The following is a 16,870-nucleotide window of genomic DNA, read 5'->3' on the forward strand; positions in this document are numbered from 1 at the left end:
AGTTCTCCTCTGAGATGCTAAAACGCGACGGCTTTGTACAGAGATGAATGGATTGCTGGAATTTAATAATAATACTTAGTATTTATAGAATACTTTTTTTTTGCAAAGTGCTGAACGCATTTCATGTACATTTTGCTCCGTATCCTTTACGATCACCCCAAAACATTGGCCAGAAATATTATTTCCATATTACTGATAAGGAGGGAAAGTCAAGGCCTGCCTCCCTGCATGGTGGGAGTTGAGTCATTGTTCATGGTTTGTCTCTGAAGATGACGTGCTGGATGGAATTGATAAAAAGGAGCACCTAGGAGGAGACAGACAGACTGAATGAATGGACAGGGGGAGAAAAGTATATTAGATTCGATAAACCAGTTAAATATGCTGGGATCTGGAGGGTAGGGGGATCGGTTGGGTAGATCAATGGCCACCTGCTGGTGGGCGGGGACCCAAATCCGGAACATAAGCTAACTTGTAGTGGGTTGCAAGCCAGGCACAGACATTGGGGTGGATCCGGCCAACTTTCCCCCTCACTCTTGTCCAAATCTCCTCCTTCCTACAGCCCCCCCATCCCACATGACTTGTACCCACAGAGGTCTCAAGAGCCCCAGCATAACCTTTCTGGGTAGTCAGAAAACACCCTTTCTCATCAGCGGAAAAGTTGTGTTTTTTTAGAAGAGAAAGACGGTGGTAGCACGGAGAGAGACAGGAAAGGAGAGGGAAGAGAGAAGCAGACACAGTTTTTTAAAAAAGGGAAAGGGGAGGGTGTCCTGTAGAAGGCCGGGCTTAACGGCGGTGCGGTATATTTATCATATATACGTATGTATGTAAGAAGATCAAATCAGTCAATCCTAAAATAAATCAACCCTGACTGTTCCCTGGAAGGCCAGATGATGAAACTGAAGCTCAAATTCTTTGGCCACCAAATGAGAAGTGAGCACTCACTGGAGAAGACCCTGATGCTGGGAAAGATTGATGGTCAAAGAAGACCTCCAAAGGATGAGATGGTTAGCGTCATAGATGCAACGAACATGAAATTGAGCCAACTTCAGAGGACGGCAGAAGACAGGAGGGCCTGGCGTGATCTGGTCCATGGGGTCGCAAAGAGTCGGACTCGACTGTGCGACTGAACAACAACAAAAATGTATGTAATGGAAGAGTCTGCTCCTCCCCTAATAACGATGTGATTGAGTTTGGTCCTATTGGGTGGAGCTCTTGTTTCAGTTTCCAGTTGGTATGTTAGCTGTAGTTCGTTGTGGGAGTTGTCGCCTTGCAAATAAATGGCTGACGCTTTGAGCCGGCTTGTCTCTGCTGAATGGACCTGAGAATCTGGGAACCCACCGCCAAAGGGGGACATTATAGGAGGGTTCCAGTCTGAAAAGACTGAAAGATCTGGATAAAAAAGGAACGTGGGGCGGGGAGAGACCTGAGCCAGCTAGACCAAAATGGTCTCTAGACCCTACCTCCCTTTGCTCAGCTTGGGAACGTGGCTTGTGAGAGGGCTCCCTGCCCCACCTCTCTTGCCCCTTAAAGAGGTTCCCCGGCAATCACCTGGGTTGCCTGCCTGCAAATCCAGCCTTGTTGAGAACTTCTGATGACTGATAGACAAGAAGGTCGGTTCAGGTGGGGCAGCCGTGTTGCTCTGAAGCAGCAGAACGAAGTTGGGACTCCAGTGGCACTTTGAAGACCAACCAAGTTTTGTTCAAGGTATGAGCTTTTGTGTGCATGCGTGAACTTGAATAAAATAAATACCTTGGATAAATAAAATAAAACTTGGTTGGTCTTAAAGGTGCCACTTTAATGGGATCCACCTTTGCTCTGATAGACAAGAAGACTGCTTGGTCTGAGGATAGCTCTTGCAGCCTTCCAAGTGGCTGGGAGAATTCAGCCCCTCTTCAGTTCCCTGGACTGCTTCCCCAGGTACACAGAGGTTAACCCCCGACACACCATGCTGATACTTAGGTGTCTCCCTCTAAAGAAGGGCCTGTGCTCCACTGGTTGTTTAGACTGGGCCAAACACCAGACTACTGAACAACTGTGCTCTGTAGCAGTAGTGGCAGACATAGTTTAAAAAGACCAAAGCAAAGATCCTGTGTTTGAGATCCTCAGTGATAACCTGAACAACATTCTGAGGGTGTGAGAGAGACTGGCAGGAGAGAGACACACCCCTCTACCATTCCAAAGCACCTATGAAAGGTTATGCCCCCCCCAATATACTTTCTGTCTCTCTCACACACACACACATGAAAGGCAGTGCGTAGATGCAGGGGAGACCTTTGGACTGTTTCACCCGTTGCTTAGGGGCTGCCCTGGCTGGGTATAGAAGTATGACATTTGCCAATCAAACAAATCAGTATGTTTTCTCCCACCCCTCTGTCTTGCTGAAGCCAGCAGCAGCTAGTAGGCGGGAACTCAGGGCAGGGGAAGTATTTATTCCTCATCTTCCTCTTTCTTCTCTTCGTTCTCTTCATCATCTGCAGGTCCCCCTTCATCCTTCTCGCTGTATTGTGATGCTGCGTCTATTTTCTCTGGTGGCTAGAAGGAGAAACGGGGGGAGGGCATTATCATCGAGGCTTGTGTGGGGCAGTCTCTAGGCCTCTGTGTTGAAAGCCCAGTCTGTAAATCCCCTGGATGGCAATGAAGGATTCCAGAGACTTCCCTTGACATAGGCTTTTACAGGAAGGGAGCTGGCAACCCTCTGGAGCAGGGGGTCCTCAACCTTTTTGAGCCTGCAGGTACCTTTGGAATTCTGACACAGCATGGTGGGCACAAAATGCTGCTGCGGGAGGCGGAGCCAGCCAAGAAATGGCTGCCACAGCTTCCCTTCAGAGCATTGTGGGGTGGTGGCAGCTGCTGCTGAAGCAACATTTTAAAAAAAAATCTGCACAGCCAATCAAATCTCCAGTGGCCAATCATAAGCCCTGCTGGGCAAAAGCCCCACCTGGTCCTGCCCCTTTATAACAGACTCAGTGGGCACTGGGGAAGGTCGGGGACCCATGTTATAGAAAACTCGAATGATGCAAATCAGGAACTATTTGATTAATTTGCACGCAACTGCATTGCATATTCATGTGGGAGAGGGATGGGATGATTAGGATTGCTGTATCCAGGGCTATTTTTGGGCAGGAACGCACGGGAACGGAGTTCCGGCTGGCTCCCAAATTGGCCACGCCCACCAGGAACTCATTAGCATAACAGGCCACACCCAACAGAATAAGAAGGGAAAGGTGGGTGTGGCTGGATGACCACAATTCTGGTAACATGGGGGTGTGGCCTAATGTGCTAATGAGCGGTGCTGTCAGGGTGTGGCCTATTATGCTAATGAGTTCCTGCTGGGCTTTTTCTACAAAAAGAGCCCTGGCTGTATCTAATAGCAGACTCACACAGTAAAGTGCGGTTTGGCTTTTAGGAGTCTACAGAGTCTTCTCCTCCAGCCACCAGCAGGGAGTCGGAGGGGGGCAGGGTTGCCAGATCCAAGTTGGGAAACACCTGGAGATTCGGGGATGAAGCCTAGGGAAGACTACCAGTGCCACAGAGTCCACCCTCCAAAACACCCGTTTCCTCCAGGGGAACTCATCTCTGCAGTCTGGAGATGAGCTGTAATTCTGGGGGATCCCCAGGTCCCACCTGGAGGCTGGCATCCCTACCTCAGCAGTTGGGAGCCTGTCCTGGTATTTTGGTACGCTCATCATAAGATTTTGCTTCCTCACCTCTTCTTCTTCTTCCTCCTCCTCCTCCTGGCTGGGGAGGGCTGTATACCCCGACCCGATTGAGCCTTCCAGTGGGCCCTGGTGGTTGGCCACAGCCTGCAGTTTGAGGGAGGTAGAGTCCGGCTCACGCCCCTCAGACCGGGCATCCAGGATGGCCAACTCTTTCCGCGAGAGGTGATAGATTATGCCGGCGCCAAAGGAGTCACCCACCACGTTGATGGAGGTCCTCATGCGGTCCCTTTGAAGGAGAAGAGAAGAACAGGGGAATGCAGGGAAATGATGGGGTAAAAGACTGCCCCCCTCCACTGCGACTTAACTTCTTGTCCTTCTGGTTGCAATTGGTTTCTTATTACAGAAGCCCCTGATGAATTTTGACAGACCCCTAGGAAAAGGGAATGTCATCAGACTGGTTCACACATCATCATTGGCCAAGAGGTCCCTCAAGGGGAAACTTGGATATGTGAATGAACCGTTACAGTCAAACAACACAGAAAGATGTCTCCTCAGGCCCCGGTCACACCGGGGAAATTGGGGCGGTCAAAGTGCGGCTTTTTAGAGCCGCACCAAAAGAGACGCGCGGCGGCGGGATCAGACAGATCCCCTGAGCCACTGCGCAGTTGCTTCCTGGCACGATCAGATGCCGTGGGGGGAAGCCACGGAAGGGAGAGCGAGGCAGCCGGCTGCGCATGTGTGCGCATGCGCAGTTCGGCTGGGAGCCTCAAATGCTGCTGAAGATGGGCGTGCCGGCGATCCCATGGCTGCACTTGCTGTGGCGTTTCAGGTTGGTAGTACTCTTCCCTAAGTTTTTTTTTTTAATGCACGTTTTCGGGCTGAAGGAACGGATCAGGGACGGGTGCACACCACTTCCCAGATGTTGCGGTGTGATCGCGCCCGTTTGCTGCGCCCCCAATCCGTCCCTCTTGCGGGGCAAAACCTCCCGTGTGACCGGGGCCTTAGATTAATGCTTTTCAGTGAGTGAGTTCCACACTCAGGTGTGTGTTATTTTCAAGAGCTGGGAAACCCAGAATTCTAGTAATGCCAACATGCCTTTAGAAATGTGTGCTAATAAGGGTCTCAGATAGCTTTCTCTTTGTGTTCTAGTTAATTCTGATTGACAACATGACTTTGGATCGGTTCTAACAACACTGCTTTCCCTCTCCCTATCAACCTGATAATACTTGCGACTCCACAAGAAGCCTGGTTACTTTATACATAAAAATCTTACAGTCAGTGGATTGGCTCCTACCAGCTTTTCCACTTGATCTTGTGCAATTCCCCTGCTCACTGCAACCCCTATTCCCCTTGGTTTTTATACAAGAATATCCCATTGTCCAAGGAGCTGCGGTGGCTCAAGTGGTTAAGACACTGAACTATAGGCTGTGGTAGGTCAGTAGTTCAGCAGTTCGGAACCCGAGTATGCCGCATGACGGAGTGAGCTCCCATCTCTAGTTCCAGCTCCTGCCAACCTAGCAGTTTGAAAGCAAGAAATTGGAAGTAGATAAATAGGTACCACTTCGGTGGGAAGGTAACAGCATTCCGTGCGCCTTGGTGTTTAGTCATGCCGGCCACATGACCACGGAAACGTCTTCGGACAGCGCTGGCTCTTCGGCTTTGAAATGGAGATGAGCACCGCAACCCTAGAGTCGGACTCAACTGGCTTTCGAGCAAGGGAACCTTTACCTTTATCCCATAGTCCTCTGGCATAGCCTTCTCAGTGGCCAAAAGGGGACCCTCCAGTCATTCCCCAGTAGAAATGCTGGTAGGGTTCTGTCTGATAGGTGAGATCCAACCTACTTTTCTGCAGGTCAGAAAGGAAGGAGGGGGTCCACCTTGGCCACCTAAAAAGGCTGCGCTGGGGATCAGGGGACCTGGATGAGCAAAAACCTTGTGGAATGGGAGATGTTCTAAGGAAGGGGGGTCACTAAAGACTGAGTGAAAAAGCTGGCTAGATTCAGGCACTTGTCTTTCAGCACATGGAAATATTTAAATTTTGGAAGTGAAAACTGATAGGTGTATAACCATTCCTGTCCTGTAGGTCTTGTAAGACATGCATAAATAAATAAATAAAATGTGTATGAGGCATGCCTGTAACATAATGCTAAAAGTGGGCTGCCAGGCGTTTCTAAATAGCTATCAGAAAAGACACCTGAATCCATATTAAATTAGCAAAATTAAACTTTCATTATCCCTTCCTCCTCTTCAATCAAACCTCCAGAGGTGGCCCTGTCCCACAGCACTTTTCCAGTAAGCACAATTAGAATGGACAACCAAGCAGGATCTTTTCAGTGGTAGCCCCTTTGGTGAAGCATTCCCTCTTCAGAGAAATCCGTCAATGCCCATCTTTAGCTGTCTTCAAGAAGCTCATTTTTTAAAAAAAATCCACTTTAGTAAACTTTTAAGTTGGGCACTCAATGACAGTGCTCTTTCATTACTGAAATTTCTCTGTTCCTTGAAAAGCTATGGTAACTGCTTTGACATTTATAAGGAGGATTAAAAGAAGAGGGATGAAACCGACAAATAAACACATACGGTGGAAAATACATGACGTTTCTGCCAAATCCCACCTCCCCCTTCCCAGACCAGACTTTTCGACTCCCGTCCTTGGTGACACTCACAGTAGCCAGTCGACAGCAATGAGGAGGCTGATATCTTGAGTAGGGAGACCCACGGCAGTCAGGATTAGTAACATGGTGACTAACCCTGCACTGGGTATACTGGCTGCCCCAACGCTGGCCAATGTGGCTGTCAGGCTGCAAGAAGTGAGCAAGAGAGAGAGAAATGGGATTAGGGGCTTTTATCCTCCCCTAGGGAAAAGGGGCTCTCCCAGAAATTCAAGGCCTCACCTGACGGTTGCAATCTGTCCGCTGTCCAAGATTATATTATTCATCTGGGCAATAAAGATGGCAGCCACGGCCTCATAGAGGGCGGTGCCATCCATGTTGATAGTGGCGCCAATGGGCAGCACGAAGCGCGTCACCCGTTTGTCGATTTTTAGGTTCTCTTCAAGGCAGCGGAATGTGACAGGCAGCGTACCAGCACTGGCATGATGTGGCAGGAGCAGGGGTGAGACACAGGGGGAAAAGGGGGGTATTAAACAAAACAGATGCGGTTCTTTAATACAGTCTTTGTAAATCACTTCCAGGGCTATTTTTGGGCAGGAACGCACAGGAACAGAGTTCCGGCTGGCTCCCAAGTTGGCCACGCCCAGCAGGAACTCATTAGCATAATAGGCCACACCCAAGACCAGAAACTCATTAGGATTGGCTACATTAGGGGTGTGTGGCCTAACATGCAAAGGAGTTCCTGCTACAAAAAAAGCCCTGGACCGTTTTGACAACAAACAAGGTAAACAGAATAAGAAGCAAAAGGTGGGTGTGGCTGTATGACCACACTTCTGGTAACACGGGGGTGTGGCCTAATATGCTAATAAGCTGTGCTGTCAGGGGTGTGGCCTAATAGGCTAATAGGTTTCTGCTGGGTGTGGCCTATTATGTTAATGAGTTCGTGCTGGGCTTTTTCTACAAAAAGAGCCCTGTAATACCATTCCAAAAGAAGAATTAGCTGCATTCAGGAAAAAAAAAACCTAAGGAAGGTCATTAACTTTTTAATATTGTCTGGCACCTCTTTTGAGCCAGTTTCAGTTCCACAAGGCTGTGGGAGGAAGAGAGCGAAGGGAGGAAGGAAAGAATGACTCAGCAGGTATGTGCCTGACAGGGATTTAGCCCAACCAGAAGAGTTGTCCAATGTCTTCATTGAACAGGATCCTCCCAATAGGTGTTTCTTTGTGCAGGATTTCTACTTTCCACTAACCATTGCACCCACTCTTTGTTTTGAGGAAGGCTTTTTTAATTTTGTAAAAGTGCAGGCACTATTTGTATGACCCCCCACCCCACCCCAGCTGCCATTAACCCTGGCAGAGAAAAAAAGACAGGCAAACTCTTGTTCTTATAAAAGAAGCAAGAGAGATGTTTTCTGTTTTAACTCTAGTGACCTTCTGTTAAAAAACAGGGGGAAATGGTGCTCAGGAACAGCAGAGATTCTTTCCTAACCTTCTTGCTGGCAAGATCCTGGCAAGAAACTGATTTACAGAGTACGAAGAAAAGGTGGCTGTATGCTCGTCTGTTTTAATTTTGTATAAATGAGCACGTGTTTTGTTGGGTGTTGGTTTGTAGAGAAAAAGGCAATAAAATACATTTTAAAAAAAAGGAACAGGAGAGAGTACATTCGCCACTGTTGGTAAATAGCGGCGAACACTTTCCTCCAATTTGTAGAGCTCTCAAAAATTGCCAAAAAGAGAGACCCCATTTGTAGGCTAAATAAAGTTTGTGGGCTTGTCCGCTCAGTCCTGCCCCTCCCCAAATACTGTCATGTCAACCGTGCCCAGTGAAAAAAATAAAAAGTTGTCCATACCTGGAAGCAGTGCCAAGTGCAGTGATCCAGGCCTGGAAGATCCCCGCGTAGAAGATGAAGGGGTTCTGACGGGTGATGACAAAAAAGATGAGAGGCAGCACCAGAGCACCATGGATGACCAAGCCCACAATGACGGTCACCATGTACATGCCCAGCTGCCGAGCCACCGTCTCCAGGTCTTTGATAGCCGCAATCTTGCCACAGATCAGTGAGGCAATGCCGAACGGTGAGTACCTAGGAGAAGGAAGGGCAAGGGACAGAATCTCAAACAGTGTGTGTAGCCACCAAGTGAGCAGATGACCTCTTTCTTTAGTAAGTGTGTGGAACATCAGCAGTGAGGATGGAGGCTGAACTCCATGGGGCCCCTAGAGAACAAATGTCCCCCAGCTGGAAATGATGACAGACAGTTAGGACATAACCTTGCCTCTCCTCAGGGTGGGGAGTACAAAGAAGAAAACCAGACAGGACAAGGACAGCTAGCTCTTCAGACAGCAGTGGTCTCAGCCACAGGAGGAAGGCCACAACCACCGTGCTGGAAGTCATGAGGAAACACCAGCATCCCCGGTGAAGGAGAAGTCCTTGACCTCCAGCAAAGCTCACTGAAGGTTGCTTGGGATCAGGAAACACAGGGCTCGTATATAGGCCTAGGATGAGGTAAGTCACTGAGGATTCTTGCAGGAGAGAAGAAGAAGAAGAAGAAGAAGAAGAAGAAGAAGAAGAAGAAGAAGAAGAAGAAGAAGAAGAAGAAGAAGAAGAAGAAGAAGAAGAAGAAATCCCCTCCCCACAACAGACACCCTGTGAGGTGGATGAGCTGAGAGAGCTCTTGACAGAAACTGCTCTTTTTCAAGGACAGCTGTGCCAGAACTATGGCTTGCCCAAGGTCATCCAGCCAGGTTAGGGCTGCCAAGTGGGGGTGGGGAAACCCCCGCTTTGGAGACTCGATTTCCGCCACCGCGAAATCGGGCCCCGGGGGGAACTCCGCCCCCCGAAGAGCAGCGTGGCTGCATCACCAGAGGTGATGCAACCACGTCGCCCACGTTGGGGGCGTGGCCCGGATCACCAGAGGGAAAAGTCTATGGTTTCCCCCCTGATGATCGGGGCCACGCCCCCAACGTGGGCAACGTCACACGCGCATCCGGAGCCGGCTCCCGGAGCCGTTGGAGCCTCCCCCGCCAGTGAGTTTGCGGGACTTGGCAACCCTAAGCCAGGTGGAAGTGGAGGAGTGGGGAATCAAACCCGGTTCTCCCAGATTAGAGTCCACGCACTTAACCACTACACCAAACTGGCTCTCTGGACTGGAAGGATACCCGCCAAGACTGGAAGGATACCCGCCGAGCTAACCAGTGGAGGCTAAGGTGGTACCCTCTAAGGCCTAATCAGAAAGTCTTTTTTCCACAGGGCACTAATGGATAGAAGATGTTTGTTGAATGGCTTCTAGTGGCACGAAGCACTGAATACAACTTCCTGTAGTGCTGGCACAGAGGCCAAGATTCTACAAAACTGGGGTGGCAAAAGAGGAATAGTTTGGCAATTGAAATGTGGCCAGTCCAGGAGACAAGGCTGAGAGTTTGCAGTTGGCTGCATGAGGAGCTGATACATTTTTTTTTGCTTGTGAGGGACTGATGTGCCTTTAGACATGAGCACTCTTTGGATGTCTGCCTGCTTCCTCCTGTTCATCTGGTACCTTTGGAAAGAAGGAGATATTACAAAAGAGACCTCAAGTCTCCAACGCTCTCTCTCCTTAAAGGGAAACCAATCCTGTAAAATGCTCCTGGGAAAGTTCGTCATCACAAAATATGTACATATGCAAATATGTGCATAGGCAGATATGCACAAACATTATTACTGTTCCTTATTCGCATTTCTGGTCTAAAACAGAACTCGTTTTCCACTGCAAAGGAATATATTGAATATCATCATAGAAATGACAAGGGTTGGGGTGATTCCTTCTTGCATCCATACAGAATTGTGGTCAGCTGAAGATCTCCCTTCTGTCACGAAGTTCAGGATGTGTACCGCTCTAGCCTTTTTCTTTCTCTATGGTCTAACTCTGAGAAGATCCTGGCAAGCTTCAGTCCTGGTGCTTCATTATCCGGGCTGCATATCTGTGTTCAAGAGACTCACCACATGATCATAGAGACCAGCTTCATGATGATCTCATTGAGAATATTGAAGAAATCGGCCACAGGCTTTGCCTGTTCCCCCATCTTCCCCATGCAGATCCCAAAGGCGATGAAGAAGCCAATCAGACCTGTTAGGGTGAGGTGGGAAAGCGGAATTAGAGAGAGAAGGTGGCCCTTTCTGCACCTGTCTTTCCCGTCAATTTCTGAGTGCATCTCAATCTTCCATTCTGCATTCCCTCCCGCTTTCACTGCTGCATTGTGTTGGAGCTTCTTCTTGGTTCTGCATTTATTTTAGGGGAATCAGCACTCAGAGACCGATTTCACACAAGAGCTGTGCCGCAGTCGCACCTCCCTTTGCCCCGCTTCTATTGGTCAATTTCCCACTCGAAGCCACGCGGCCGTATTTTGACCCGCGGCTTCACCCGATTTTACTCGCGGTTTCGCAGGTCTTGTGTGAAATCGGTCAGACTGTTTCCAGCACACTGTTGCCCCCCACTACCCAAAAGTGCTTTTGCCGTGAACCTTTGTTCTGCTACGTTTTGAAATCGATACTCCTATTTAAAGTGGAATTGTTACTGCAAATATTTAAGCCCCGCCCCCTGCCCTCTTTCTCTTTGGTCTATATTAGGTGGCCAGTTTACATGATAACAGGTCTCATCATAGGCAATTGCTGAACATTTACATTTGTTTAGAGTCCGTAGCAGGGGTCATTTGGGGGGGGACGCGGGGGGACGCCATCCCCTCAGGTGAGGTGCGGGAGGGCGGGGCCTGGAGCTCCCTGCTGGTGCCCGCTGGAGGTCGCCGCCGGCTGTGGGGAGGACACACTTCCGGTGATGTCAGGGGGTGTGGCATATGCTAATGAGTTATGCTAATGAGTCCCCCTAGCTCTTTTTCTACGAAATGACCCCTGGTCCGTAGTAGTTTGGAGTATGGGAGAGCTACTGGAAAAACCAGTTTTTCAAGAAGCACTTCTAAGCCAAACAGACTTGATCACAAACATTTCCCTCAATAACAAACAAAAAAGGATGCATGGATTGATGGACTGCATTTTGAGTCGATAACTAAATGTTGACAATTGTATATTATCGCTGGGTTATTCCCCTTACATAATGTGAGCAAACATTGCCCCGTTAACACTGAAATGCCTCATCTACTCAATGTCATTCTTATTTTCCTGGGAGAATTCCTCCCACCAGCCAGGGCTCTGTGAAAAGGAAGAGAGAGCACGGGGCACTGAAGGGAAGGGAGCAGTTATCATGCTGGTGCATCGGCTACTTCTTCTCCAAAGGATAAGAGCAATCGGGGCTCAAAACACACTTTCTTCTGTGAGTATGCAGAAAGCATAATCTGCAGAGACTCCATCCTCACAAATAAATAAATGGAGGTCTGGGGTACAGATCCCAGGTCAGATGGAAATGGGCATCTGGCTACCATCTGACTGTATGAATTTCAGTAATCTGGATAAGTGCAAACTACAAAGCCGCAGTCCTCAAGCCCAAAATCTCCTTCCCTGTAAGTTGCTTCAGAACTCGGGCCCTACAGGATGGTGAAGAGGGACACCAAGCATTCACCCGTGAAGCTGCTGTACACTGATTCAAGCCAGTGTTGCCTACTCAGATTGGCAGCAGCTTTTCAGGCAGGGGTCCTTCACGTTACCTACCGCCTGAACATTTCAACTGGAGAGGCCAGGGATTGAACCAGGGCCCTTTGCACGCCAGCAGGTGCGCTGTTACTGAGCTACAGCCCCTCTCATACATAACTCCTTATTCTGCCCATCCTAGAGGCTGAAGTGAAACGAAAGTCTCTAGTAATTTAAAATGTGGGTGGATTTTCAAAACCCAAATCTGAACACACTTTGATTTTTTTAAAAAATTGAGCTTGCAGGATAATTCCCCCACCTAAATTCTGCCATCAGATATGTCGTAGGTGACAAAAGGGGTTTTGACTCTCAAAAGTCCATACTCCCAAAATCTTGTTGGTCTCTTAATTTGCTCCTGGACTCGAATGCAGCTGTTTTGCTGTTGTTCAGTCGCACAGTTGAGTCCGACTCTTCGCGACCCCATGGACCACATCACGCCAGGCCCTCCTGTCTTCCGTTGTGCTCCGGAGTTTGCTTAATTTCATGTTCGTTGCCTCGATAACAGCTGTTTTACTGCAGAGCTAACATGGCTATCCTTCTGAAACCACTCCCCACTTAAAAAATTAAAATGAGTTTGGAGAAATAACATTTTTTTTTTAAAGTGCTTAAACCCTTTTGTATATTGGGAGTGTGGTAGCAAATGTTTCATTTAATTGCCTTAAAAACACATTTTTCTACAGTATTCCCAGGAATGTATGCTACTAAACAGAGGAGAGTTACAAAGACAGAAAATAAAACATTGAACTGGCAAGTTACTAGTTATATGGCTCCCTGAGGCTCCCTGAGCCTGCTCTGTGGGGAGGGCGGGGTACAAAACTGACAATAGACAGATAAATATTCTATATCTCTCCCCCCCCCAAACTAACAGCATTCCTACGTGGGAAAGACATAGAAAAATATTACTAAAATGACTGTTTGTGGTGTCATTTTACTATATGGTTAGAGTAGGGTTGCCAGCTCCGGGTTGGGAAACACCTGGAGATTTTGGGGATGGAGCCTAGGGAGGGCGGGGTTTGGGGAGGGGAAGGACTTCAATGGGGCATAATGCCACAGAGTCCACCTTCCAAAGCGGGCAGTTGCTCCACGTAAACTGATCTCTGTTGCCGGGAGATCTGGTCTTATTCACAGTATAGTGTGTTTAGTATTGCACTGGATGAGTCATTCGACCACAGCAGATTTTCACGCAGGCCAGAAACTGTCTCCCTACCTGTGCCAACCTGTTTACTTTCTGTCAAAAGTCACCGAGTCATCTTAAGGCTCACCCAAAACATTCATGCCAGCCTTGAATTCCAGCCGCTTCTGTGTCACGGTGCTGGGGCCCACGTTCACCTCCGTGATGGTAGCATTGAGCACTGAGCCGTTGGTGCGGACTATCTGGCTGATGTTTTCCTTACGCACGACCACTGGCGGCACAGAGACCTTTGTGGAGACAGTTTGGATCTAGACGCAAAAGAAAAGGAAGGGTAGAAGACAGTCATGGCAAGAGAGTAAAAGGTAAAGGTTCCCTTGCTCGAAAGCCAGTCGAATCCGACTCTAGGGTTGCGGTGCTCATCTCCGTTTCAAAGCTGAAGAGCCAGCGCTGTCCGAAGATGTTTCCGTGGTCATGTGGCCAGCATGACTAAACACCAAGGTGCACGGAACGCTGTTACCTTCCCACCGAAGTGGTACCTATTTATCTACTTGCAGTTTCTTGCTTTCGAACTGCTAGGTTGGCAGGAGCTGGAACTAGAGATGGGAGCTCACTCCGTCATGCGGCACACTCAGGTCTTGAACTGCTGAACTACTGACCTTCCACAGCCTGCAGTTCAGCGTCTTAACCACTTGAGCCACCGCAGCTCCTTGGCAAGAGGGTACCCGTTGCTAATCTCTCCCTGGCCCACATGATACCCATAGAGTTGTGTTACCTGCTGGAAACAGGCCTGCACCAGATTTTCAGGGAATAAGTTCCGGATCAAGTCCAGAAAAGCATCCAGACTGGAGACTTCTTCATTTTTGGTCATCACTGAGGGTGTTTTCCTGAGTTTTGGGTTGCCAGGGTGGATGGACAAGACGAGAATCACCCCCAATATGGCCGCCATGACAGTGGTTGACATATAATAAACCATGGCACGAGTGCCCATGCGGCCGCTGGATCTGGCGTCGAGGCTAGCCAGGCCTGTCAACAAAAAGAGTGATAGCAGTATAGAGTTAAAACAGACAAAGAGGCTTTGTCTAACCCCCACCCCTTCCCTTCTCCGTATCTTTTTTGTTCATAAGAAGATATGTTCTTTTGTTCATCAGACCGATGTTTTATAAAACCCACCATCCTGTTTCCAGCACTGGTTAGCCAGATGCCTGCAGAAAGCTGACAAGCAGAGCATGAAGTGAGGTGGCCAGGTTGACTGCTATGGTGGGCAGCCTCCATCCCCGCACTTGTGCCACCGATCCCTGCTCCATGAGGCAGTGGGAGCAAAAATGTGGAGGGAGATGTCACCATGTCAAGTGGCACTCTAGAAATTTCCCCACTCTGTACAGCATTTACCATAGAGATTGAAGGAATTCCTAAAATGTTTTCATTATTACAGGTCTTCACCTGTCAAAAATGGGGAGGGAGACATCACCATGTAGAGTGACACTCTAGGAATTCCCCCAATCTTTGTAGCATTTACCATAGAGTTTGGAAGAATTCCTAAAGTATTGCTCAACACTGCGACATCACTTCTGGATCTTCACCCAGAAGTGACATCATTGCATCAAGTGATGCTCCCCCTCCCCATGCCCCACCCCCCAAATCTCCCAGGATTTCTAGGTTTATGCCTGACAACCCTAGCATGTAGTAGGCCTCAAATGCTTATTCACAGCTTGTCCGTCTATTGATGAAAGTTCCATTTTGCTAGCATGGTTAAATAGATATTGATAGACCTATCCTCTGTGACTTCTAATCTCTGTCTTTTGGGCATGAGTTCCAATTTGCACTGTGCAAAGTATTTTTTTGTGTGTGTCTGTCTCAAATCTACTGCCACTCAGTTTTATCAGCTGTCTCTGAATTTCAATATTCATTATGTTGGCAATCCATCTACCCAACTTCCCACATTTCAACCCACATAACCTTTTCTGCTCCACAGAAAAGGTAGAAGGACCATTTTAGATGCTCTTCAAACATAGATGGCCATAGACTACCTGTAGAGAAATGGAACACTCTTTCCTCTAATCCCAGAATTCCACAGGTTCCATTTCCTGCCTGGACTAACCAATGTGAATTCCCACTCGGTCAGATGACAGAGCAAGGGCCTAGGGCATGGCACCTTCTGCCCCTCCCCGCCCCCCCAGCTCGCTCTCACCGGAAATTAGGCTGGAGATCACAAGGGGCAAGATCAGCATCTTCAGCATCCGCATGAGGATGTCACCAGGAAAAGAAATCAGCATTAGCAGGTCACTATCCAGTGGCGGGAGCAACCTCAAGAGACTGCCAAACACAGAGCCCAAAATCACCCCTAAAAGGAAGAGGGGGGAAAAAATTAAAAGTCAGCTGAAGGAGCAATTGGGGTGAAAGAGAAAGCCACTGTTGATACAAGAACCTGCTACCCAATTTGTATGTCTTTGTACCACCCACATTTCACAGATGCAAAGAGGTTTGGAATACCCCTTTTTGTGTACTTGAAGGTCACTGTCATAGACCTTTCTGCATTAGGCAAAGAAATTTTTGTTGTTCACAAGCCATCTGGAGAAGAGGAAGCAGCCCCCACTCTTCGTATCCCAACAATTCATATTTGATTTTGCTGGTAATATGGGATAAAAAACCCCACAGACAAAAATGATTAAAAATGGGGTATAACCTCCCCCCCAAACAAATCAATCCTATATTTCTGAGGGCTCTGCTCCATCAGTTGGATGACATCTTCATTGACTCATATGCCACATATTTTGTTAGTCTTTCAGGCGCTACTGGACTCTTGCTCTTTCCTCCTGAGAGGCAGAGAAGAGGCAAAAAGCAGAGATTCCGAATATATGTGTGTGTGAACAAGCTGGGATTGACTACTGTTAGACAGTGGAGTACGACTGCAATCCTGAGGACAATTTCCCAAGAGAAAAACTGATCCCTAACTTGAGTTTGTTATCCAACTAGGGTTGCCGGCCTCCCTGATACAGTGGCTGCAGATGTTCTATATTACAACTGATCTCCAGGTGACAGATATTAGTTCACCTGGAGGAAAGGGCTGCTTTGGAAGGTGGACTCTATGGCACTATACCCCATTGAAGTCCCTCCCCTTCCCAAACCCCACCCTCCTTAGGCTCCACCCCCAATCCTCCAGTTATTTCCCAAAACAAAGCTGGCAACCCTATACCCAACCCAAGCCGTAAGGGTCAATGTTCCCTCTAAGCTGTGGAGTCTTGTGAGCAAACATTCTACTTTGTGAGCTACCGGCATGAAAGTTGTGAGCGAGCGATTTGGCTGCTGCATACATTAGTTTGCTCTGGAGCCATCCTTCCTGAGCCAAGGCAAAAATGTGTGAGCCAGAGGCTAAAAAACAGTGAGCTAGCTCACACTAACTCAGCTTAGCGGGAACCCTGGTAAGGGTACTGTTTGAATGCAGCATTTGGGTGTGAGAAATGAGCTATAGTACAAAAAAGCATTTTTTTGAGATCCTGATATGTTATCTTGTCACGCTTCTCAGCAGAGCGTGAAGCCCTCTCCCAGTTTAAGCCTTACAGTGCCCACCCAGGCCTGTAGTTAACGTGGGGCCCATGGGCCCCGCCCCCCTAGCATTTCTTCTGAGCCCCCTCCTTCCCGGGCTGCCCCCAAATTGAATTAATGTAATTAACTTTGATTTAATTAGCTGTGGGGCCCCCAAGGCCCCATCCCAAAAAACCCTAGCTACGGGGCTGTGCACGCCTCTAATTTAAGTGGCTCTTCTTCAAACTTTGCTGAGCTGTGAGGGAGGACGTAAGCGGTTAGAGTTCATCCCACCAAGCCCCCCAGCTAACAGCGAAGACTTCCTCCTGCACCAAGA

The 16,870-nt window shown here is 48.4% G+C and overlaps 1 protein-coding gene across 1 annotated transcript in view; it reads right to left on the reverse strand.

Annotated features, from left to right (window-relative positions):
* Nucleotides 1-2,427: 2,427 nt before the first annotated feature.
* Nucleotides 2,428-16,870, reverse strand: part of LOC107116583 (excitatory amino acid transporter 2-like) — a 20,319-nt gene continuing 5,876 nt past the window's right edge. Inside the window, exons 2-10 of the mRNA XM_015418522.1 lie at nt 15,200-15,352; nt 13,784-14,034; nt 13,142-13,319; nt 10,242-10,368; nt 8,118-8,351; nt 6,551-6,745; nt 6,323-6,457; nt 3,708-3,945; nt 2,428-2,532 (exon numbers count right to left, since the gene is read on the reverse strand). Of these exons, the coding sequence (XP_015274008.1) occupies nt 2,428-2,532; nt 3,708-3,945; nt 6,323-6,457; nt 6,551-6,745; nt 8,118-8,351; nt 10,242-10,368; nt 13,142-13,319; nt 13,784-14,034; nt 15,200-15,352 (1,616 nt within the window). The remainder of the gene's footprint in view (nt 2,533-3,707; nt 3,946-6,322; nt 6,458-6,550; nt 6,746-8,117; nt 8,352-10,241; nt 10,369-13,141; nt 13,320-13,783; nt 14,035-15,199; nt 15,353-16,870) is intronic.

The sequence above is a fragment of the Gekko japonicus genome, unplaced genomic scaffold (genome assembly GCF_001447785.1).
Source record: "Gekko japonicus isolate JY-2015 unplaced genomic scaffold, Gekko_japonicus_V1.1 scaffold299, whole genome shotgun sequence".
NCBI classification, from domain to species: domain Eukaryota; kingdom Metazoa; phylum Chordata; class Lepidosauria; order Squamata; family Gekkonidae; genus Gekko; species Gekko japonicus.